At 31.1% G+C, this 27,012-nt stretch overlaps 1 protein-coding gene across 1 annotated transcript; it reads right to left on the bottom strand.

The window, feature by feature from the left end:
- Positions 1 to 700: 700 nt before the first annotated feature.
- On the bottom strand, positions 701 to 26,981 carry LOC139485212 (N-alpha-acetyltransferase 15, NatA auxiliary subunit-like). The gene is made up of 22 exons (XM_071269491.1): positions 26,663 to 26,981; positions 22,102 to 22,186; positions 21,679 to 21,783; positions 21,109 to 21,197; positions 20,203 to 20,271; positions 17,563 to 17,697; positions 17,064 to 17,211; positions 14,847 to 14,966; positions 14,561 to 14,656; positions 13,779 to 13,885; positions 12,972 to 13,044; positions 12,250 to 12,419; positions 11,548 to 11,700; positions 10,961 to 11,089; positions 10,243 to 10,392; positions 9,717 to 9,780; positions 8,802 to 8,986; positions 8,178 to 8,286; positions 7,402 to 7,500; positions 6,589 to 6,732; positions 5,452 to 5,555; positions 701 to 4,891 (listed from the first exon to the last, which is right to left on the bottom strand). Exons 1-22 carry the CDS (start codon positions 26,717 to 26,719, stop codon positions 4,727 to 4,729), a joined length of 2,556 nt encoding a protein of 851 aa, XP_071125592.1. The 5' UTR covers positions 26,720 to 26,981; the 3' UTR covers positions 701 to 4,726.
- Positions 26,982 to 27,012: the final 31 nt, after the last annotated feature.

The following is a 27,012-nucleotide window of genomic DNA, read 5'->3' as shown; positions in this document are numbered from 1 at the left end:
TATAGTTCGTTCTTATGTTGTACTGTTATACCACTGTCCCAGGTTAGGGGAGGGTTGGGATCCCGTTAACATGTTTAACCCCACCACATTATTTATGTATGTGTGTCCCAAGTCAGGAGCCTGTAATTCAGTGGTTGTCGTTTGTTTATGTGTTACATATTTGTTTTTCGTTCTTTTTTTTTTACATAAATAAGGTCGTTAGTTTTCTCGTTTGAATTGTTTTACATTGTCATATCGGGGCCTTTTATAGCTGACTATGCAGTATGGGCTTTGCTCATTGTTGAAGGTGACCTATAGTTGTTAATGTCCGTTTCATTTTGGTCTTTTGTGGATAGTTGTCTCATTGGCAATCATACCACATCTTCTTTTTTATATTTTCAGATGTGGATTCTTCACATTTTACTTGTGTACCATTATGTTGTGATATAGCAAGCTCATTTTTGTATAGTCATCAATTATAGCGAATACTACATGCAGTATCAGGATAATAGCATTTTCAGGAGCTATAAATAATCTGCTTTGTACTAGAAAAACATTTCATAATTTCATTGTTTGTTGAGAGGATAACAGTTTTCAAGAAAACTGACACATTATATGGTACTAGGAGAGGAGAAACTACAAAATGCCTAGTTTTTGCAAAGTCAATGGATTTTGATCCCTCCACTCTATGCGAGTTCTTTCATCTATTAAGGAACACAGATTGTTGTAAAATAGTATTTTATTTGTAAACATATTTCACGGTATCATTCAGGTGACAGGACTTATTAATTGAACATATCTCGCCTGTTGAAAGAACATCCTAAAGTTTGAAGCAGCTAAACAAATTTTAGCTATTTAATTTATTCAGGAGTATATAAGCAATCAAACATTGGTGGAATTGTTGACAAATGTTGTTATCTAATATGTTCTTATCTAATTAATATTGCATAAAGAAAGTGTCTTTCAAAAACTAAGATTTAAAAAAAACGTTCATTTATTAATACCCAATTCCTGAATTAGTCCAGAATAAAACTCTGTGGTAATTGGTTGGAGATTGGAGAGGCCCCCCCCTTCTCTGAATAGACCCAACTAGTAAAGTACATGAAGAATGAAATTCAAGGTTAATATGCATTTGTGTGAAGAAAAAAACAACAGCAACCTAAGTTACCCAACCAAGAATAATACAAAAGCTGTTTTGAAATCTTTATATTCCTAAATAATTGTAAATATCAGTTTTGTTGGAGTTCTTGTTATTGTAATCCCTTATTGTTTCTGGGTTGTTCTTTTCAAATTATTCTGTTTTGTTTCTTGTATTTTAAGTCAATTTTCTAAAACTTAACATGGTAATTGAGACCAGATATCATTTTCAGTAGCTTCATGATAATGATAACTGATTAAGTTAGTTTTAAGTTAATATTCAAATATCATAACAGCACATTTTGTAGTGCTAAACATAACCTACTGAAAAATTCAGTATCTGAAAATAGGAGTTACTGTAGGTGTCCAAAAGTACTCGCACATTACAACTTATTACTGCTTAGCTGCTGACCAAATATGAAGTCTGCTATTCAATAGTCCTGTAGAAATGGGTGACTAATTCCTTTCAACATATTGAAACATTCAAAAATCAGTAAACAGGAAGGAGGTGTCCATCAGATCTGAAAAGTGCCTATGTGTTACCATTTATCACTCTCAAGCGGCATAGGTCAATCTGTCAGTCCCTTAGAAATGGATGATGGAAATATTCGTTTAACAAACAGATGACGATCCTCAAAGAGAATGCAATATAGCCCCCACTCCTAAGTGGGGGTACAAATAAATAATATCAGAATGCACACAAAAAGTTTTTTCTTCTTCTTTTGTCATTGAATTTTTTAATGGTATGTACCAGTACAATCTAGTAGAGCACAGAGCTGTTCCAACTACATAAAACGTAGATAGAATTTGACATGTACTATTATAAAACATACCTACACATATAAAACCTACCACACAATTTAATTAGGAAGAAAAATCAATACTGCATAGTTTCAAAATAGATGCAATCTGACACAAAATATGTGTACATGTGAGAGCGAGTGTGTGGGAAAGGGGGGATTACTCTATAAGATAATTTCACATTAGGTTGGGAAAACTAATATATTTTAAAATATCAAATAACTGTAAGAATGCTTTTCATTTGCAACTCCAATGACACCATTAAGCATCCATTACCTTTTTGGCTATAACTCCTAAATTGAAAGGTATTTTAACTAGCCTAGTCAGAGTTTGTATAGTTTTACGAATGAATACTTTCAAATTTTGTGCATCCTTTGGATTAAATAAAAACTTTCTAAGGAATTTAAACAAATCAAATTCATGATTGCAGTGCAAGTATAAAAAAATATAAGCTTACATGTATTAAAACAAAGTATTTGTCAATTGTAGGCTTTCAGTATATAAATCTTCAACATTTTTAAAAATGTTCTTTCAACTGGCAAATATGATGCTATTTCTCCTAAAGTAACTACATTAAAAATTTTCGTCATGATTTTAATTAACATTATAAACAGATATTCATCCAAGAAGAGAGATTTACACTAAACTAAGAACCTGGTATTCATTATTTATTAAAGTATTTTCCCTCGTTGTCAATCATATTCACCAAGCAAGCATATGAACAGAAATGCTTGATGATGGGAGGTTACGCTTTCTATTCATTAAAGGCATTCTATAAATTTGTATACTGTAAATTTAAAAATCATTGCATGCATTTATTATTGTGATTTTTAGAATACAATGCGATTTCAATTTTTAATATTGAGGACATTGAGAAATATCCTGTTTAATTCATATAAAGAATTTCAAAATGCGAGTTTTAGTTATTGCAATAGTAACCCTGTAGCATTTTTCGCATTAATTAAAACATCGCAATAATTTCTGAATTTACAGTACATGGCCTTGCAGAAATAAGACAGACGGATTTAGTTTTGTTTTTGCATAAACATGAAATAATATCAAGGTTTTAATTTACGATCACAGAAAACATTTCTGCTTGAAATGATCATAGCATTACCACAATTTTAAGGGGATGATAGAATTTGACTGTTTTTAAACTTGCCTGGACAAAATTGAATGTATTTTATCAAACCTCCTTTTATATTATTTTTTGTATAAATAAACAACTAGTGACACTTTAAACTTTTATGTTATTTAGCCCAATTTCAAGCCTCACAACCTTGTTATAAAGAAAATATAAATGTAAGAGATATTAAGTATGGTATTATTAGAAAAGTGTGTACGTCATTCTTACACATGTTTTACAATTGATTATAAATGCCATGAAATCTGAAGAAGCAAAAATGAAGATTGTTAGTACCGGTAATTGTAAAAAAGTTCTAAAAATGTTAACCTATTAACTTTGTGTGACTGACTTATGAGGGCAGCCGTATTTCATTGCTCCATTCAAGCTATACAGGCACCACTTAATTATTTTTATATTTTTTTTTTATCAATTTCTTCTTCTTCCAAATATACAATATGATAAATATTCTGGTAATTGCAAATTACAGACAAGGTTAAAATTGTAAGTTTAAGAGATTCTGAATTCAATGATCTTAAAATTTTACATAAAAGCAATGTGTCTAATGGTTTGTACACTAGTTTCTTTTAACACTGCCAAGATGTAACTTTTATATTTTTCAAAATCAATTAAAATAAAAGCAGACAATCTTTTTTTTCTTTAGACAGATTTAAACATCTCCATATCACACATGAATAATTACATTATGTATGTTTCATAACATCTGAACTTCTGATTGGCTGATAATTGAATTAATAACCATTCCGAAATTAAATTTATTTCCCAATGATAAAGTGATTTCAATGCATAGGAAAACAAACAAATTTGATATAACTTGCTTTTTCATGATTGTAGTATAAAAATTTAACATAAGAATTGAATACTTCTTTTTGTAATAGCGTTGATTGTGCATTTAATAATGTGCTTTAGTCAACACTTTTACACCCCAATAAAATTCAGTCAGGATTCTACTTTGTCAAAATTATCTCCCTATTAGGCAACCTTATCTTTTTTCATACTGAAAATGCAAGCTATATAGGGATGATAGGCTGTCAATTTAGCTCTTGAAAACTTGATAAATATCTTCTCTAAATAAGAGCTAATTTTCTTTTGTTTGATTTCAATTGGATATCAGTCTGAATTACAAAAAAGAAGTATTCAATTGTTTAACAATTTTCATCTAACATGACAAAATTCAAAGTGGGAATAAAGCAGACAGGGACGAGAATCTAGGAATTCATTTTATATGGCCTTTTTTCTTTTTTTAGGGGGGTTAAAAACAGCATGACCTTTTGCTAAAAGAATGATGAAAAGGAAGAAAGTTATTTAATATAACTCCGTTCACTAGTACAAGACTGACCATGAAATATAAAATGTAAAGAGGTACACTGCAGTTTTATAAAAATGCTGGACAAGACATAGTAAATTATAAATGTCAACAGTTAGGTTCCAAGCTTCACACACACACACAATAATCCATGCATATCAAGTATCTCTTTCTTCAACTATTTGTTCAAATGCATTTTATGCCATTAACTTTGAATTTCAAGTCTCTTGGATTTACTACATTCAGGAAAATTCATTTTGATTCTCACTTTTTCTCTATTTCTAAAATTCAAAGTTTTTTTTAAAGCACTATCACAGGATAAATAAATGACACTTGATGTTTTTTTCTTTCTCTCTCTCTCACGATGCATTCCCATTGACTTGGTCTGGTTGATTGCTGGCAGGGATGATAAATGATGGAGAATAAGGGAAAAGTTTATGACAGTCAGCTTGGTATTTCTGTGCCGTCGTCTCACATTTTCCAAAATCACCTCGACACATTGCTTCAAGCACTTCTATACAATTCTACAAATGTAAATGAAAACATTTTAATATCAGCATATTTTTTAATGCGAGTAGAACAGTGTTTTTTTATGATTACTAGATTTCATATTGGAACAACTTATGCATGAAGCCAGGTAAATATATATATTGGTTCATGGTTAACAGATACACATGAAATCCACTAACATGTGCCCTCCACTAATAATGATGTTATATTTACCTTAAACTATAAAAACAACAAGATATGTACATCTTAATCACTTTAAACACAGCTGATATTGAAAGTCAACTTTAAAGCAAACTATATATGATGGTTTCCCCTCTGCTTTTGGCAAATGAGCAGAAATTTTTCTAACTTTTAGGGTTGAAGTATTTTTTTTTTATTGTTTCCCCGTGTTTAAAAGCAAAACATGTTAGTTTTGCTCATTGTTGAAGGTTGTAGGGTGACCTATAGTTGTTAGCCTCCATTCTCAATTTATTGTTATATGGTCACTTGTCAGAGATTTGTCTCATTGACAATCATACCACATTCTTATTCTTATAATTTAAATGTTTTAACTGTAAATATATACATTACTTACATTAAGAATTATTCCTTGTAACTTCGGTGAAAGACTTGTGGCAATTTTTAATGCTTCCTCTTGTTTCTCTGGTGTAGGTGAAAGTTCATACATCATTCTGGCCCCTAAACCACAAAATCATAAGTTAGTGTTATTGCAAGAAATGTTTACAATATAAATTAGTTATCATTTTTCAATAACATTAAGATGACCCTAGCACCATTTTGAGTAGAGTAATGTGCATGTGCATGATGTTGATGTATCATTTGTATATATGCTGGTTAGTATCAGAAAGTACTGTCTATAATGGCATTCTTCAAACACTGTCACAGGCTGAACAACAACCAACTGAATAAGCTGAATGCAGACAGAATTGACTAACAAAGCAGGAAAACTTTAGTTTATTATGAAGATGTATATTCTAGAATCAATTAAATAAATATTAATAAAGAATTGAGTTTTTGTTTTTTTGAAAGATAACAATTCACTGGTTATAAACCTTTTGCAGGCAAACCATACCTCAACCAAGCTCATGGGCCAAATAATACCTAGAGGAATTGCAGAATTATGAAAATGGTTAGGTTTACTTTTTAAGCTGGAATGTTACATTGTTTCTCTTTACTTTAGCTACATTTAGTTTCAGGACAAGCAACTTGAGTCATTTTATATTCTTAAAATCTGAGACTCATTTCAATTTTTTACTTAGATGGTTTCCTTGACAAGTACACATTCACATCATTTTGCAAACTCATTGTAAATGTTCACTCCCCTTGGTTTTTTAAATGCATACAAAAAAAGATACAGAATACGACTGAAAAAAAGCTAACAAGCCAGTGACTATAGGGTTACATTTGTGACAGTCCAATCTTTAACTGAAAATTCCTCTTTGCAAAAAAATAATAATCAATGCTTTTGTTTGTTTACAGAATCAGGCTGTTGGTTTTCTGGTTTGAATTGTTTTACATTTGTCATTTTGGAGCTTTTTAAAGCCATCTTTGCGGTATGGGTTTTGCAAATTGTTGAATGCTGAAACTGTGACCTACAGTTATTAACTTCTATGTCATCTGCTCTCTGGTGGATATTTGCCTTATTGGCAGTTATACCATATCTTCTTATTTTGATAGTTATTAAAGTATTAAATCGAATCTCTACACATACCTGCTAGTCTATGCAATATGGAATTATTATTTTGTTCTAGGTATTCTGTATTAAGTGTTAAAGGGTCTTTGTGATTGTAAAATTTCTCCATTTCTCTTTGCAGAAGTTTACTAACAGGTTCTGGTAAATCTGTTTTCTGTTTAACTGAAAAAACAAAATAACAAATAATATCATACACACAGAAGGTGTTCTTGCTAGATTCATAGGGCAGAGGGACAAAATCTATTTTAAGGAACAAGATATTTTTCTTTCTAAATAAATATTTTTTTTTTTTTTCAAAAGCTATCATTTTTAGGACTGTTCCATAAAAACATACTTGGGGCACTAGAAAGAGACTGAAATTGTTTTAATTTGATTATTAACACTATCCCTGATTATTATGATTGGTTCCCTCTATGTTCTAAACGTATGTGATCTGTTTGTGTTGCACTCTACAATACAATAACATTTGAATTGATGATTTACCTTTACACACAAAAATTAGTATACCACAAATAATAATGAATTCAGTTTTTTGAATTTGATATGCAACTTTTATTGAAGATCTCAAAATAAGTTTGAGAAGCTGGACATTTCAGTATTTAGAATTAGTGAGTGGTATTGTGAAGCATGTTGTTAAAAAAATGTAGTCCAAAAAATGTTTTTGAGAATATTCTGCCATGCTTGGAATCCAGCTTCCTGTATTTTAAAATCACTTTGATTTGCTTGATGTGTTGGGACAGTGACAACATGTCAATCCTTCAATGTGATTTCGTTAGTTTATACGCCAAAATCAAGCCTCATTTTTGATCTTTTGAGCAAATTAATACTTACTTAACAATAAAAATCGTAACAAACAAACATGTAATTGTGGATTATTTCTTTCTACTTGACATCCCCTCTTTAATGACTGTAACATTAATAATATTTTTCCTACAATATAAAAAGATACAATATAATATCTGCAAAACTAAAATTTTATGATCTAATAAATCAATTCAAGACCGTAAGTTAATATCAACTAATTATATGAAATAAAAGAATATGTTCATGAGACACAGATCGCTTATACTGCATATTCAGCAATTTTTCAATTTATACAAAGATGCCACTAACAATTGTAATTCAAGCTTGATGGTAATAAGCATTGTGTACAAGTTTTCTAACATTTGGTTGAGGCAAAATAAAGTTAGAGCATGGAAATGGGGAATTCAGAAATTTCCAATTCAAAAAGGGATATAACTCCAGAACAGTGATTGTGATGCGAATTTGAACTTGATCTGTGTTTAGTTGTAATAAGCATTGTTTATAAGTTTCATTACATTTGGTTGAGAAAAACTAAAGTAAGAGATCAAGACATAAAGACAGACAAGGATAAAACTAGTAAAACTGAATGCCCCCTTCCCCTTAGCTGCAGGGTCATTAAAAAAAAAGCTTTTCATGTTCCTTCTTTGTTTTTCAGAAAGCATTTCATCTTTTATATAAAATTACAAAGTTATTATGTATGTTACCATTTGCCACTAACAAAATAAGTGATTAAATTTACATATTTATAACATTTCAGTTTGTATTTAAAACTATCACTATATGTGAGAGATTTTATAAATTACCTTTCCTAGAATAAATTTCATAAGCTACTATATGTGTGTGTATTCTATGTGCTGCATGCATCTGTAAAGGTTTCAGGAATTTCAATGATTGCTCTAATGGGTCATCAGGCTGAAAAGGAAAACAATATTTTGAACAAAAATTCTTTTGTTACTTCAAATACAAGATTTTTATTCAACATAGATGATTAGTAATTATCTTTATTTTATAGATTAGAAATACATGCTTACATATCCCATATGATATGGTTTCCCTAGTCTAACACTATGCATATCTAAGAGTTCACATGTTTAATCTATAAATCAAAATCTAGGTATAAAAGAAATATACTAGAATAATATTTCCTGGCAAATTTTTGGATGAAATGTTAACTTAAATGCAAATATGCTGCAACAAATTTGCAAATCTAAATCTAAAACTAATTCCTAAACAGTTGGGACCATAACCCCCAAAATCAATCCCAATCTTCCTTTAGTGGTTACAAACCTTGTCTTAAAATTTGATTGATTTCTATTTACTTATACTAAAGTTATTATCCGGAAACCATTTGTCTTTGGACTACGACGTGATAGCAATATACAACCAATTTATTTTTTTTATTTTTGCGGTCATATAAAAAGACGTACCCTGCTTAATTTATCTGGAACTAATTCCTCTTCTTTCGGACCGTCTAATTCACCATCCTGAGCTTTTTTATTATGAGTTTCTTTTTTATCTTGTTCAGCTTTCTGTTGTGCTTCTGCTTGTGCTCTTTTCTTTGCTTTCCGTTGCTTATTCTTTAACTTTCTTAATTCACTAGGAGACAAATTTTCTGAAAAAAGTTTTATATTTAAAAAAAAACAAATCATCTTTTAAACATCTTGACTCTAAATGCTTCTGAAATATGGATTTTTTTTTACACATTTTATGTTTTTCAAATAAAAAATGTGAATAGGATTTAATCATTTCCATCAAATGAAACAAATGAATTGGATCTTGACATTTTGTTGTATTGATTTCCACTACACAAAATATTTTTCTACAGAATAATGGAAGGTCATGCACGGTCGACCTCTTCCCAAATAGGTCATATTCAGGTATTTAAATGGTGTCTTTGGCATTCTGATCTTTTCCCCCAATCTGCCTTGAAATTTTGGCTAGCTGTTTAATCTATATTTGTAGAGTAGAATTATGAAAGAAGCAAGATCATTGGATAGATTAAGTCCAATAAACCTCTTTACAATATCTTTTCACTTTCTTACTACCTTTTGTTCTCATCTTCCATTCGCAATTGATATTATAAGTTTAACAGTTCGCTACTGACCCCCTACAGATCCAGAGGAATAGTAAAATCCATAGAGTGTGAGGCCAAAGATGGAAACTCCTACGGATTTTACTCACCTGATATGTTCCATAGGGAGTCAGTAGTGAAACCTATAACACCATTAACAGTAGATGTAAGGTCATGAACCCCATATGAAATTTACTTAACCAATGACATCATAATTTACCAGCCGTACAATAAGATAAATATGTTTGATTATATATTAAATTTTACCAACCTGCATCAAGAGCACTATCCAGATCACTGTCTGAGAGAGGGTGGTCATGTAAATGTAAATAAATCTACAATAAACAAAATGGGTGTGTTACTTTTACTGTGATTAAAGCTTATAAAGGTCACATTAGGTAAATCAAATTCCTATTCGGCTATTGTATTGCAATAAGGTTCAAGATTAATGTTAATCTACCTGTACAGCAAAATACAAGCGTTCTCTAAAATAACTTGTTTTGACATCCATTTTTTATTGAATAGTTTTGAACAGGTATTACAATTGGTTTTAAACCAGGAGTTGCAAAAAATGCAGTGTGAAATATAACATCACTCCTGTCATTAACATTAAGTTCAAGATCAAATGTCAAATTATTTCATAATACAGAATTTCAGGTACATGTAAATGAGACAGACAGTTTAATGATAAAGCTGTATTCTGTGCTTATTATGCATCATTCTACTGTTATCTGCAGACCTATTTCTATAAATTAACCAAATATTTTGATGAGTATTTTCTATTATAAGAATATTACCTCTATAGCAATTTTCGCTGCTTTAAAATAGAATTGGTGGTGTTGTAATACATCCTCTAATCGTAATAATCCAACGTAAGCTCGGAGAGTCATCTTCCTCATACAGTATGTATGGAAGTCAAACTGATCCTCTATTATTTCTGTAAAATGCTGAAATCATAAAAAAAGTTTACAATTTATAACAATCATCACAAATTTAATGTATTTTCTAAAGTTTTGAAAATGCCAAGTCAAGCTTTCACAAAATTAACTACATTTATATGAAGTCTATTAAATTAAAATGCATTTTGGGGGAAGCAATGACCTTTGAGAATACCACCACAACCTAACAAAGTTTATTATATATTTTATATATATATAAAGGTGTAATGATCAATGATGAGCCCCAACTCATGTCCAAAAATAAATGATCCCTTCCTCCTCTCCCTCACTGGAACATAATAACTCCATTGGATAAATAATTTTAAATAATATAGTGTTCAGAACCACTTTTTATCTTACTACTTGGCTAAGTAAAGCTCAGCAAACAAACATCAAATATCATAGTTTAATTGACGACTGCAGAAAACCTGTACAAATTTCCTTAAGGCTTGTATGCAGACTTGCACCACAAACCTTATTCAAATATCAATTTTGTTTAAACAATGAAAAATAAATGAATCTGCAGTACCTTGACAACTGTAGTCATCACTATGCTTGAATGATCTTAGTGACCTACCCTATCTATTTCGTGACACTTTTTGAGTGCATCTCCCCATTTTCCCATTCTCTGGTATGCAGCAGCACTTTCTATCTGAAACCACATGCACTGCATTTCGTTCAGATTATCTACTGCTGATACACCTTCCTATAAATAGAAAATAATAGAAAATTGTTGGCTATTAATAGGCAAGTATGTAATACACCTTGCTATAAATAGATAACAAGTAGAAAATATACCTTGCTAAGAACAAAACAGCTGTTATATTTTGCTTGATTGAATTTACATGACTATATTGTAGGTCAACATTTGTGTCAAATCATTTTTTTATTAGTCTTTCATGCAGACAAGGACTATTTCAAGACTTACATATTTTCTATACATGCCCAAGTTGGAAACATTTATAAAAGTGATTTTGTGAAATAATATTTTGCTATTCAGTCAGTATGGTTCAATTATTTCAAAATAAGCTCAAAATATAGTTGGCTGAAATTTTGGAACATCCACTCTAGGTCTTTTTGTGATTTGGATAGACCTTAAAGTATGATATAAATATGATAAACATGAATTTGTCATCTAATGTCCCTTTAAGCATGCCTACCTACCCTTGTAAATTTTGAACACATTTCAGCAGACTCTGCTATTAAATTGCCTCTTAACATGTACTTGGCACATTTGGAATTTATATATCTGTCAGCTGTATCTAAAGACTGAGCTTCATCCATCAACCGGACAGCCTCCTCTATATCACCAGCATGCTAAAAAAGAAGTAAATATATAATAGATTACTATTGGTTACTTCAAGAATACAGCGTAATGCAACAAAAGTCAATTAAACAGTAAATTTATTATAACCACATATAAACATTTTAAAATTAGATTCCTTATAAAACTTCCTTAAGATCTAATTTATTATGTCATATCTTTCTCCAACAAAATTGATACATGTACAATGTGACCAGCAAATCAGTAAAAATTGGGTACCATAATTTTTAAATTATATTGCACATGATCAGCATGCACATTTTACTTTGCCTTTAAGCCTTATGATTTGAGTGTCGCTGATAAGTATTGTGCAGACAAATTCACATCTGGTGTTCAAAATCATAAGCCTAGAATTTTGAATGAGTTTATTTGTAGACCTCCATTCAAAAAAAGATTGTAACTGTTGTTTCATGCATGTCAGTTCATTCCAAATTTCCCATTTAAGGTCTAACCCTAAGCCCTTCATTTTTTTTCTTACTGATGTTGTACAATTATTAAATCAACTTTCTATAATAAATTTATTTATAATAGCTTTGACTTACTTTAAATATTTTGGCTTTGAGTACATACAACTCTATAAGAAGTGGTGTGTGTTTTAAGGCTAGATCTATATACTCTACAGATTTGATTGTGTCACCCAGGAAATCATAATGACACGCCAGGAAAAAATACACCCACAATAGTGTTGTTGGAGACTCTAATTCACCTTCGTCTGCAAAATAAAATCAATGGCTCAATTTTAAAATAAGATTTGTTTTTTAACTACACTTTCTTCCTACTTTTATTTCTCAAGATAATTATTATTACTTCGAAGCTCTATGCTTTAAATAGTACAAATAATCATTGAGTCTTTCAAAGGAAATGTGTGTTACCTTCCGTCTCACAGTAATATAAACAAAAATAGCCAAGTCTATTTCCTATAATGAGAAACACCTAAATTCACCCATAGCAACATCTTAAATAGCAGAAACAAAACTTCATGTCTGTTTGAGTTTGGTTAAATTCTGGTGTTTTCAAGGACTTGTAAATTAACATAAAGTGTGAGGTGGAAGATGAAAAGCACTAACGACAACAGAAGTGTTTCTATGTGTTGCTTAAGACAGATGAATTCTGCCAGGCGACATAATAAACAAAGTGTATTAAAAAGAACATTATCCAAATAAAGCTTCCAGTTTAATTTTTATGTACAAGGACTTTCTGATGTTTAAGTGTGAGAATGAGATTCACAAGCAATATGTTGTTGGAAAGTTTCATTTATACCTACCAGACAATGCAAACTTTTCGTGAGTTTTTAAATTTTCAGCATACCCTAGAACTAAATCTTCTACGGTTCGTTGCTACAATAAAAAAAAACCAATATTACTGTCTTCATTACAGGAAATCTTCAAGGCATTTCAATACATTTACAATACTTCTGATAACATTTCTATCACAAATTATCTATTGATAGTCTTCAAGGAACTCAAAAATTTTCAAATCATACATACCTACATTCTTATTTCAAATGTAAAGATAAGTGAGATTGCTTAAATTCATTATTTGTAATAAGTTTCTTACTAGTATTATGTTTGAATTTGAACAATATCTTCTTCTCATTTTTCATAAATGAGGGGATATGTGGTGGGTATACATGAGATGACAATGCAATAAATACCAAAACATAAACAATGATGAAGAATGTTTCCATGGGACACAGGTGCCCCATGCTAGTATATATATATATAGGTAAAATTCAGCAGAAATTTTCAATTTCCAAAGGGACATAACTCAAGTGAAAACTGAAAGAAATGACATCCAAAATGTGTGACTCTCTGGTGGTGGTAATAAGCAGTTTATAATTTTTTTGAAATTTGGTGAGGCAAGCTGAAGTTTAGAGTGCCGAAATGGCAAAATTGATCAATTTTTGGTTTTTAAAGGGACATAACTTAAGAATGATGGTGATTAGTTAGCCATCATACATCTTATTATTTTACTGACATAATTTTTAAATATAAATGTGTTATTGCTGTTTGCAAATGGGAAATGTACAAAATGTATTTCTTCAAAACCAGACAATTATAATATTACAAACCTTCCATGGATCTGAATATAATTTCTTTACAGTTACAAACAAAGGTGGTACACCCTTATGAAAAGCTCTCCTAAAATATGTATCCATCAGTCCTTTAAAATTATCCCCTGAAATAAAATTTTAAACATTAAAAGGATTTAAATACACAATACAGTTTTTGGCAAGAATTGATACATATGAAATTTTCTAAATAATGAATATTTCCAAGGGCATAACTCTTTTATAAAATATTAGTTTAGAACTAATTTTTTTGTATTTTTGAAACTTTACAGAAATCTTCATTTTACTTTTAAATTATTGATATTTGTTTATTAATTATGTGGTTTACTTGTGCTTTTCCCTATTAAATTACATTTAAACACGTCTCCTTCTTTTCTTAATATTTAAATACCACTTGTTGAAAAATTTACGCTTGATGTCTTTGGAAGAGAATGCCTTACAGTTCTTCTATAAAAGCATGCAAAACAAAACATTGATCAACTTGATTGCTATGTTTGATTGGTTGTTTGCAAACAATAGGTAGGTGGAGGTTTTGTCTGTTTTTAAATATACTGGGATTTGATTGGACAATAAGAATTGACTTGAAATTAATTAGTGTTTATTGCCCAATCATATTCCAGTAAATAGTAAACAGATTGAAATAGACTACTTACCTGTTGTTTACAAACATCCAAACAAATATAGCAAGCAAGTTAATCAATTGTTTGTTTTGCATGCTTTAATAGAAGAACTGTAACCTTGTTCTACTTTTCTGAAAATGGATATGAAGGTAATGTATTTACCTGTTGTAAATGACAGAGGTATTCTCCTGGGAGCTGATGCACGTGGGTACTGTTCTTCTACATCAGTGTACAATTTTAATGTTTCTTCTTCTGTCCCTGGTCATAAAATAAATCACAATGTTTAACAGTAATGAAGTTTAATTATTATACATTCCATATTCAAATGGTTTCCTTTTCAATGCAAACCACATATATTTATTTCCTAAAGTAGTAAATTCTTCTAGTATCATTTTTTATTATTCTTATTTTCAGTTAACTTTTTCCGTAAAAATAAATTATTAGTTACCTGGTTTGATAGCATCTTCTAACCCTTTGTAGTATGCCCAGTTTTCAGGATTTCTGGTTATTAGGTCTTTATAAATATCACCTACTTTTTCCGATCTACCAAGTTTCATTAGCAGTTCAGCTGAAAATATAAATTAATTCATATATGCAATAAACCAAACATTTGAGCATTCCAATATAAAATGGTTCCAAACCTTTCTACATGTGTTTGGTGTAATTTTTTATAGATTTCTTACATTTCTTGAATGCTAAAGCTTTCTTCATGTCAATTGTTGTATAATGTACTAAACAGTGTTAAAAGTTCTGTAAACATGTAGAGGTGACAAAATTTTATAAATCATGTTTTTTTCCCTTTTTCTCATCAATTTTACTATTAAAAATATTCATTAGATAAAATTTTACTACTTTGATAGTTGCATGCTCTTTGTTACAGGCAATCATTTAATTCAAAAGAAAGAAAAAACATAAAATGAAGATGTCTCCATGATATTAAAAATAACTGAAAAGAATAATATGGTTTGAATATTCATTTGGTATTATGCTAATCCTTTTTTAACTGTCAAGTACATGGATGTCTTAAAAGGCATTATTTCAAAAGCCCCATCCATCATTCATAAAAATATTTCCACAAACACTAAACTTGTGCTTAAAATTTTCTAGTACAGTAGACTCCGGCCAATCGGATACCCAAAATATCAGCTAAAAATATCTGATTACCTGATATATTCAATTAGACAATGAATGTATATTGAATATTCTGCAATAATAAGTAAATCTAATCCCGAGATGTTACTAACCCTGTCAATTGCTTAATATGTGAAAGGAATGGAGGATTGATGGAGTGATTTTTATCAGTTACATCACCACAATGTTTGCGTAAAAAATTATCAGCTGATTATGTAATGATTAAATTTGTTTGCACTGGCAGTTTTTAAATCCTATATTTATTAATAAAATGTCCTGAAATATTTATGTGAATTATTATCTTCCATCCATAGTTTGTCTTTACTTGTTTAGTAAACAAATTAATATCCATTATTTACATTTTCACACAGGTAAACTAATTTTGCTATAAATAGATCAAAGCATGTCTGTGTAGAATCTCTAACCTAAAATCATAATTGTTATAATTTTATTTCTTTAAATTATCAGATTTAAATTTATGAAAATTATCATGATTGGTAAAATAGTATTGCATAAAGTTTATGTTTTCTGAAGACTATTCATGTTTAGGTCATGGTTCTAGAGGCTTCTTCACAAATTTGTAAACAAAACAATATGGCCGCCACACATGATTACCTTTGCACATGTGAAAAAAATATTTCTGACAAAGTCAGATTTCTCTTGTCAAAAGGGATTTATATTTATATTGCAATAAATTATTCAGAAGGAGGTACATTCAGTTTAGATTATATTTCTCATTCTATGAGCATTTAGAGTTTAATCAAAATTCTCCCGACAGGAACGTACTGCTCTTGTCTACTGAGTCTTGTATAATTTATAAATAGATTCAAACCATTTGAAGTAAAAGGGCATCTAATTCACATGACACAGGAACAATGAATAAAGACAACAATTTAATGAGAAATAGATCCTTTTTATTTATTAACAAGAATGTGTCCATAGTACACGGATGCCCCACTCACACTATCATTTTCTATGTTCAGTGGACCATGAAATTGGGGTAAAAACTATAATTTGGCATTAAAATTAGAAAGATCATGTCATGGGGAACATGTGTATTAAGTTTCAAGTTGATTGGACTTCAGCTTCATCAAAAACTACCTCGACCAAAAACTTTAACCGGACGGACGAACGAACGGAGGCACAGACCAGAAAACATAATGCCCCTCTACTATCGTAGGTGGGGCATTAAAACAAAATCTTCTTGTCTGCAAGGTTGCAAATTCGTAACTTCCGGGTCCATTTCCTGTCAGAGAAACATTGTAAATATCCGATTGTACATGGTTTTTAACCAAATTACCTGAATATTCTTATCCGATTTGCCGATATATTCTTATATCCGATATTCCATTACATGCTAAAATCAACATTAAACATATAGGAAAAGGTTTGATATTTTGAAAAAATATTACAATAGCCGATAAATTTGTTTAGCCGATATCCGATTAGGTGGAGTCTACTGTATCAATAGTCCATAGAAATCATGTGCACATGCCTTTAAAGATTACTAGATTTCCCCATTTGCCATCCTTACCCCTTATCTCCTGTAATGATAGTTTGTCTACAATTTGACTTTCATATCTATCTAAATGATGTAAAGCTTCCTCCAACATGCCTGCCTCCCTTACCACCATATTTTGATACATGAGTAATTCACTGTGCTCATAATCTCCAGCTTTCGGCTACAAGTAAAAACATTTTCATTAGACATTGTTCAACATAAAAGGTTCAAGGTTTGACATTTAATTTAAGGACAATGAGTCATGCTAAAATTGAATGATCCTGATTTTGTTGGGTTGCTGTTTCACTGACATATATATTCTCTATCTTTCCTTCTACGCAGCCATCCTATCAAGTGCTAAATCTCAGACTTAATACATTTTATATCAAGGTTAAGAATACAAGTAAGCTACATTTTTTTAAAGAGAGTAGATAATTACAATCAATTTGTTTCATGTATTTTTTATCAAATGGTAAATTTTCAAAAAGATTGGATGACTTGATCATGATGTCTTTAATAGTAAACTACCTACCATCTGTGTCTTTCGGAATTCTTCTAGAATACTTAAAGCCATATCAAAATCCTTCATCAAATGATAAGACATGGCATAACCAATCCATGAAGCTCTTTGTCCAGGACGTAACACTAAAAGCTGGTACCTAGTCTCCTAAAAAAATACAAAGAAACAGCAAATTATTGTCAGATCAAGATCTGGAGCTATAATATGCTCTTTAATCTTTATTCAGATATTGAAATAGCCCTATTTAATTAATATTAAATTTAACACCTAAATGAAATATTTAAGAATCAAGGATGCTTATCTACACAACAAATGGAGAAGATAAAATAAGTTTGGACAAATTCCAGTCAGGTTTTGTGAGCAAAACAGATTCATGCTATAAAGGTGTCATTTGAACCCCATCTCAATTGTTGTGCAACCAATATAATAACTAGTAGGCGGCATAATCAATTTAGAGAACACTTAAACAACCATATTTTTATTATTAATCTTAGCGATTAAATGTATACTTAAACAAGAATGTGTCCCCAGTACACGGATGCCCCACTCTCACTTTCATTTTCTATGTTCTGTGGACTGTGAAATTGGGGTCAAAACTCTTATTTGGCATTAAAATTAGAAATGTATCATAAGGAACATGTGTACTAAGTTTCAAGTTGATTGGACTTCAACTTCCTCAAAAACTACCTTGACCAAAAACTTAAACCTGAAGCGGGACGAACGGACGTACAGAAGAACTGACGGATGGACGAACGGACGTACAGACCAGAAAACATAATGCCCCTCTACTTTGTAGGTGGGGCATAAAAATAATTCATGGCAGCAGTCGATTTATTTTCATTTGACCATGGGACCCAAAAATGAACTGTGACGATAAAAGAAATATCAACATTAATGCTTGCTGAATACATAAGTAGGGTAACAGGACGCTTTTTTTAGTACAAGTACAAATAAAAGAAAAACTTAAATTACAGAAAGGGTGGATGTGTAGTTCCTGAGAAAAATGTAACGAAAGTTTCATGGGACGGACTGACTGACGGACTGACGGACTGACGACTGATGGACAGACTGATGGACGGACTGACGGACGGACAGACAGAGGTAAAACATTTATTTGTACAATAGTTGGCTGACTGCAGGACAAGAAAAATACTACAATGCTATGTCATACAAAACAAGTGAAACTGCGAGCTACTGCTCACTGATGATACCCCCGCCGCAAGTGGATAATATTAATAGTGTAAAAATATGCAAGTGTTCGGTAAACAGGAAGTTGTCGAGTGATGAATCTGAAAACGCATCACATGGTATAGCTGACTTATAAAAATCCTGAAACCAAATTTCAGAAATCCTTGTATTGTAGTTCCTGAGAAAAATGTGACGAAAATTTTCAACTTGGCTATCATGTGTAAATTCATACAAGTGTTCGGTAAACAGGAAGTTGTCGAGTGATGAATCTGAAAACGCATCACACGGTATAGCTGACTTATATAAATCCTGAAACCAAATTTCAGAAATCCTTGTATTGTAGTTCCTGAGAAAAATGTGACGAAAAATTTCAACTTGGCTATCATGTGTAAAATCAGACAAGTGTTCGGTAAACAGGAAGTTGTCAAGTGATGAATCTGAAAACGCATCACACGGTATGGCTGACATATATAAATGTTGATACCAAATTACAGAAAGGGTGGATGTGTAGTTCCTGAGAAAAATGTGACGAAAGTTTCATGGGACGGACTGACTGACGGACGGACTGACGGACTGATGGACAGACTGATGGACGGACTGACGGACGGACAGACAGAGGTAAAACATTTATTTGTACAATAGTTGGCTGACTGCAGGACAAGAAAAATACTACAATGCTATGTCATACAAAACAAGTGAAACTGCGAGCTACTGCTCACTGATGATACCCCCGCCGCAAGTGGATAATATTAATAGTGTAAAAATATGCAAGTGTTCGGTAAACAGGAAGTTGTCGAGTGATGAATCTGAAAACGCATCACATGGTATAGCTGACTTATAAAAATCCTGAAACCAAATTTCAGAAATCCTTGTATTGTAGTTCCTGAGAAAAATGTGACGAAAATTTTCAACTAGGCTATCATGTGTAAATTCATACAAGTGTTCGGTAAACAGGAAGTTGTCGAGTGATGAATCTGAAAACGCATCACACGGTATAGCTGACTTATATAAATCCTGAAACCAAATTTCAGAAATCCTTGTATTGTAGTTCCTGAGAAAAATGTGACGAAAAATTTCAACTTGGCTATCATGTGTAAAATCAGACAAGTGTTCGGTAAACAGGAAGTTGTCAAGTTATGAATCTGAAAACGCATCACACGGTATGGCTGACATATATAAATGTTGATACCAAATTACAGAAAGGGTGGATGTGTAGTTCCTGAGAAAAATGTGACGAAAGTTTCATGGGACGGACTGACTGACGGACGGACTGACGGACTGACGGACTGATGGACAGACTGATGGACGGACTGACGGACGGACAGACAGAGGTAAAACAGTATACCCCCCTTTTTTAAAGCGGGGGTATAATAAATCCTTACTTTATTATCAGTAATACATGTAACTGTCCATCCATTAATATTTTTTTCATTCATTACCTACTCAAACTGTTTTAGTACTTACTCGATAACCTTCCAGGTCTCTCATCTGTATTTGCAGTAAAGACAAGTCCCTCAAGATCTGTAGATTATCCTATGTAAAATATATACAATTCATTTTAAATGCAATGTATTACAGCTAATTTCCTACTGCATGTAAAGCAAGCTGTTGGTTAGCTTGCTTGCTTTGTTTGTATACTTTACAGTTGTAATTTGGATAAGGTCCAATCAAATTAAGATATAATGTATACAGGTTAAATTATGCCTATATATATTGTTTGAAGATGTCAATCTTAATTACAAAGATTACAAGGTATTACCTACCAAAGTTTTACTTTACAAGCATTAGGAAATTAGCTGTAATAATCAAATTTCTCTATCTTGTTAATATGAATAAATATCAAAGCTTGTCTCTATTTGTAAACATATCCCCAGAAGCTTGTTGAACTTCACATACATGTATGAAAGAAAAGTTTAAAGATTCTGTTATCTTTATAATTTACTGCAACTGCTCTTATGGAGGATTTCTTTCTATTGTGTTTGATAAACATCAGACATTCAGTTTAGTAAAATTTCTTCGAAAGTTCATTTTTGTTGCCACAGTCAAGACTTGTTTTATAAATACTTCATCTCCGAACAAATTTATTCAGAAAAAAATCTGTGTGGTTCCAGTTACATGTCTAACCCTTAGACGTACTATACAATTCTATATAATGTTTTGTGGACTTGTCTTTTATTCGCCATCTTTTGTTTTTGAAATCGACCCATCATTTTTCTTCTACTTGCAAGTTTTGAATGACCTGTTCATTTTATGAACCTGTTTATTATGTGACTAGGCTTCCAGTAGAGAATTTACGAACTTGTTGTAATAGATAACTGGTTTTCATACAAGACTTGTAAAACAAATGTTTCAAGCTAAATAATTACATACCTTATCCCATTTTAAAGCATTTCTGTAGGCCTTTATAGCTTCATCATACTTTCTTTCAGATCTTTGTAAAAGTCCAAAAACATGCCAACCTGTTGTTGGTTAAGGAATAACATGGTTCTCCTTGGCATTTTTAAATGGTTGAGTAAAAAATCCCTATTTTTTGCAAACAACATACAAAGTTTAAGCTTTAAAACTTCTCTTTATCACAAATAATTAAATAACAAAGACCAGAAATGTTATCAAAATTATACTAGTAATTCTTTATGTTAAAATTTTAAAGTCAGTTGTTCTGCTAGACGTGCATTCTGCCCCCCCCCCCCCCCCCCCCCCTTCCCTTTACAGTAAATTATGGTAGTTTTAAGTATAAAGCACATCCCCTTGGAACACATGGAACACATAGTATTTTGGTACGTGTGTAGTATTAAGTTAGATTGTTTAAATTGATTCTTTGTTTTATCTATGCTATTAATGATTATGTTCATAAATGAGCTTTCTTTAATAAAATATTTCGTCTTTCGTTTTGTATTTCTAAAGTTTAATTTGTTCTTTAATTAAAAGACAAAAGGATACAGACATGACTTCGTAGGTCATTACGTAAACCTCTCTTTACATGGTCTAATGCTTCTTCTTTCCTCCCAAGGCAATTAAGAGTCAGTCCTTTCATGGCCAAAGTTTCTGGAATGAAAATATGTAATTCCTTATCATATCATAAAATCTTTATATCAATTTAAATATTTTTCAGTGAAAGAGGTTAATGGTATCCCTCAAGCAAAATATTCAAGATGATTAATTCTCATTATTGTTATTTTCTAAAATCTATATATTGACCAAAAGGGACCTGTTGGGGATGACAGCTTACAACCTAGTCCCCATCTAAATGACAAAGACACCAGACTAATCCTATTTTTCATAGGACACTGTTTGAGGGTGGGGCATAGCAAAATATTATATGTGATATCAGACACTTCATTTAATACACTACAAATATATTACCTCCATGTTCATTAAATTTAGGATTGCTTAAAATCTGTTTAGCAAACTTCAACCCATTTTTGTACTGTTTCTGTTCATAACATTTCTACAAAAAAACAAAACAATATTATGGATTATAATGAATTTAATTTATTTTCAGCTAATCTGAATAGTTCTCAATATATCTTTTAAAAGTTTAAGAAAAAAGATGTGGTATGATTGCCAGTGAAACACTTCTCAACAAAACACCAAATGACATAGTCACAAAGAGATTAACAGCTGTATTTCACCAGACCAGAGTTCTCAAAAAAGTGTGGTCCGAGGATTTGACCACCAAAATTTGAAAAAGACCGACACAATTTTGGTATTTTGTAATAGAAATAGTAGTGAGGTCGAACAGTTTTTCTTCAAGGACTAACAGGGAAAAAAAGATTTCAAGGAACCTGCTGTATAATCTTAATCAATGAGCAAAGCCCAAACTGCATAGTAAGCTATAAAAGGACCTCAAATCACAAAGGTGAAATTATTCTGACAAGAAAACTAACCGCCAAATTAATGTACAAAACAAAAGGCCTGTCTAACAATTCAGAAAATCTTAACCAAGATTCTAGGACCCACTATTGCCAGTCAAGTCCTACTTTTACAGCTTTTACATTAATGCTAGCAAGACAAATCTTTGTTTGGCTTGCTTGCTTTGTTTGTATCAGTGTTTGCTCAAGCATGGTAATTAAGATAGGTGGGGCTTCAGCTTGTATACATCATACTTAGATTGTATTGGACGTTATGTCTGAGGTTAAGGACACTTAATTTTAGAACATCACATGACAAATATTCTCACATGTTTTCTCACCTGTAAAAATACAATAATTTGTCAATGAAAGAAAAATATAAACTTTTTTCTTGTATGAGGCTGAGAAACTGGCCTTCAACATTAATTGACCTAATATTGTTTTTATAACATATCAATCTATTAGTTCAGTCAGTAATTTCCATGCCTTTCCTTCGATTATGCAACTCAAGAAAATATTCCAAAATGGGAAACAATTGTATCGAAAAGAGAAAATCGAGTGCACCTTTTTTTTATGTTAGGGTGTGTTTGAGATGAATATTTTGTCTTGAAAATGTACAAAACAAGAGTATTTGATGCACCATCTCGCTATCATTTTATATAGCAAAGCTACAGGTTGACTTTATAACATAAAAAAAAATCACAGTACTAAAAGATGAAATATAGGGTCAAGTGAAATACCTATCCAATGGATCACAAAATCAGAGTAGGTGTGTTCGAATAGCTATTTTACTAAAAGTGCTTGACGACAGTCTTTAAGTTGGATCTCTGAAAAAAAAAATTGTCTTCCGTTTCTACGATTGTGAAAATGAACTGGTGTAATAGGAAGATAATTTAGACGAAGTAGAATCCTGTCTGTATTGTATATTTACAGGTAAGGAAACATGTGAGAATATGTATCTTGTGATGTTTTAAAATTTAGTGTCCTTATACCAGGCAGTAGCCATAATAAAATAAGTGTCTTCCAACGGATGTCAGATGTTAACCAGCTAATTTTTTAGAGCAATTTATAAGGTAGTATTAATGCCACAAAATGGTCAAGTAAAGGCTAAACGCAAATTAAAGTATCCACGAAAGGTAGTTAATTTACAGTAAAATCTACGAAGGCTAACAATTATGTTGCCCTAGACATCTGCCTTCCCTTTAAAGAAACTCCAGGGAGGAGTTTATATATGGCACCTTTGATTTTCAGTAAAATTCCCCATAAAAATAACTGGTATCTGTTAGTTCGGTCTTTTTAGTGCACTCACATGTACATATACAATTTTCATTGTTCAGCAAAATCAGAAACTTTCTTCTGACACCGAATCCCTAATGTCATTACAGAAAATATACAATATAAATAAAACTAACATATCACAATCATTTATCTTGAAGACCTCAGGTAGCAAGTGAATAGGGGTATATTAGACTAATTAATGATAATCTTCAATATTTGATGTGATGACTTGGTAACTTGTAAAATTATAATCACTAATGTAGTTTCTCCTTTAGTACTTAAATATATATTGTATTAAAGTGGCCGTTTTGATGTAATAATAAAGAAAAAAAATGAACTGAAAAAAAAATTTAATTAATGGATTTCCAGACCTGTTCCAGTGTATGAAGATTCCCATCTACATAATCGCTGCTGGATAACTCGGACTGAAACAAAATCGGCCCATAACAAACTCGGGACTATAACAAACTCGGCCTACCATTATTTATATGCAGAAATATATTGAACAAACTCAGACTACGATTAGTAGATTGTTATTTTTTTACTTTAATAAAAAAAACCTTTATATATTAAAATTATAGACGAATTTATGAGATTGTAAAGAATATTTTTGAAAAAAAAGACCATATATATAGAAATGTATAAAATATTTAATATACGAGTTGAATTGGTGTTTAAATGAGGACAATTAACTTCTATTGGAAATATCATTGTGATTTATTATGATTATTGACAAAAGATATTTTAATGATTGGTGTGTGTTCATGTTTTTATTGTGTTTAATCCTAGGTGTTTATGATTAGTATATAAACAAAGAGAAATTTGATTGACAGTGAATGGCTTCTTAACAATTTCACTAATCTGTAGTTCTTTACTAATGGATTCAGCAATTGAAAGGTAATTATATTCAAATGGTCACATCAAACAGATACAATGTTTTTAGAAAGGCAAGCTGAGGCAAACATTTATTATACATGTATATAAATTTGTTTATTAAAGTGTCACATGTATCTAGAAATATATTTGGAGTAAAATTGAAAAAAAACAAGAGATTTCTTTGATCTTACCAATTAATACTTCTATAAAATAACATGAAAAAAAAATCCAAATGACTAGCTGTTAAATACTCCAGCCTATGTTTATACTCGTGCTTTTGCCTTAACAACATTCATTTTTCATGTTATCTTAGATATGACTCAGATGTGCTATATGTATGTTTTGTATGTGCTATGTTAGTGTTTTAAATGTGCTATGTATGCTTAAAGTGTGCTTTGACAATGACCAATTATATCTGCATGCTTTCAGTCTTAGATGATGACAAAATGCCTTTTGAGTTTAAAATGTGCTTTATGTCATGTATGTGTTTTATATATGCCTTATATTTTTTGTAAGTAATATTAGATATTGTTGAATGACGAAATCATTGTTATGTTAATTGTTTGTCGACATCTACTGAAATAATATTTGTAAACCCTATGTGTTCTTCATTAAATAGTATTACATTGTACAGATAAATCACACCAAGAGTCCACCATACAAAATATGATCAGAAACCAGAAAAACTAAAATTCACTAAATTGTCTTAATATAACACAAGTTATGTAATAAAAAAAACTGAAGTTCAGTTATAGACAATACAAGACATATTAAGTTGGATTTATAGTTTTCAATTTCGTGCAACAACAGGTAGTTTTGTCCTGACTTGGGTGATTAGATAGGTGTCAACAGTACATGTGCCAGTTGTTTGTTTAAATGATGGTGATTAAAAAGGTGTCAACGATACATGTGACATGATGTCATAATTAATTAACATATGCATATAATATTATTTAATTAATTGTAGATAACAATTCATTTTAAATTAAGAATTGAGAATTAATTTCCAATAACAACAACCAACATTATACTTATTTTCTTCTAGCTAGTAGTCCGAGTTGGTTATAGTCTGATTTTGGGAGGCCGATTATCTTATAGGCCAAGCTTGTTATAGTCTCTTCTTCTTCTTCTGATATACAGTTTCAGCTTCATTATTATTGAAGATTACGAACTGTTGCATGCGCGGAGTATATGATTAAAAAATATGAACAAAAATTTATCTTTAACTTTATAGTAGAATACTTGGTGATATTTACATGAAAGAAAACAACAAGTGATTAAAAAATATGTACATTGTTATTTATAGAATTAAATTATGTTGTGGAGAACAGTTGGTGTCAACTGATCTCTGTAAATTTCAATGGTTTGACTTTCTCAATTTTATATTTGACTTGCTACCACAACTTGTGGCAACATGTTCCATTGAATTTTGATTTTGTTATAGTCCGATTTTTATATAGGCAGAGATATCATGGATTTCTACATAATGAGTCCCTCTATATAGATTAATCATTCTTCATACATTGTTACGGTCTACATCTTTTTTCAATCCTTGTTCAAAATATTCCTGGCATCATAAACATGCAAAATCATAATGCACAAAAAAATTGCATGGGATATTTAGCAGGGGCTCTTCAATCCCTGAATTACAACTTGCCATGAGCAACACTTGTGTAGCAAGATGACCTGTGATGGAACAAAACCTGTTAAAAAACTAGACAAGTAAGCAACAACACCAGTTCCCCTCAAGTTTTTTAAGGGAATTCCTGATGCTCAAACTTAGGTTAGTCTGTTGAGGTTTTATTCTAATGTCAGAGAAATATTTGTCTTTCTTTAAATATCACATTCTTAAATTTCTTGATTGGCCCCTTGGCCTTGGTAACTTCCCCCCTTTTTGTGAAATGTGCAAACTCACTCACCAATATTCTTTTAAAAAGGGCATTTTCTTTAGGAGGTAGTGGATTGTTAGTGGGCATTTTGCTCTAGGGTTCTGTGTTTGCTTTATAACCAGCTATTTCCATAGGAAACAGGATACACAACCACGAGGATGCTATCCAACATGGAGGAAGCAATATTTCCGGTGTTCTCGCTGTTTCGTTATTGAGATTTCGATGCTTGAATAGAAGAAAATAATGTACTAAAATGTTATATTAAGTCAAATTTTAGAAATAAATTAGTCTCTAATGTCAAATATTTTAAAAGGAAAGGAGCATGGAAAATGATATCGTAAAAATCAGTAAAACGCTTTTGTTAAGGAATATTCAATACA

This window comes from Mytilus edulis, chromosome 8 (assembly GCF_963676685.1).
Source record: "Mytilus edulis chromosome 8, xbMytEdul2.2, whole genome shotgun sequence".
NCBI lineage: Eukaryota > Metazoa > Mollusca > Bivalvia > Mytilida > Mytilidae > Mytilus > Mytilus edulis.
The sequence above is the reverse complement of the archived record's forward strand: the minus strand, read 5'-3'. Positions and strand labels throughout refer to the sequence as shown.

What these genes read in the sequence shown, in the direction of transcription:
- LOC139485212 (XM_071269491.1), bottom strand. Translation starts at nt 26,719, where the DNA reads ATGCCCACTAACAATCCACTACCTCCTAAAGAAAATGCCCTTTTTAAA. An exon ending in CCCTTTTTAAAAGAATATTG is followed by an intron (nt 22,187 to 26,662) that starts GTGAGTGAGTTT and finishes GTTTTTTTGTAG; the next exon opens with AAATGTTATGAACAGAAACA. An exon ending in CAGCGAAAATTGCTATAGAG is followed by an intron (nt 9,781 to 10,242) that starts GTAATATTCTTA and finishes TGTTTATTGTAG; the next exon opens with ATTTATTTACATTTACATGA.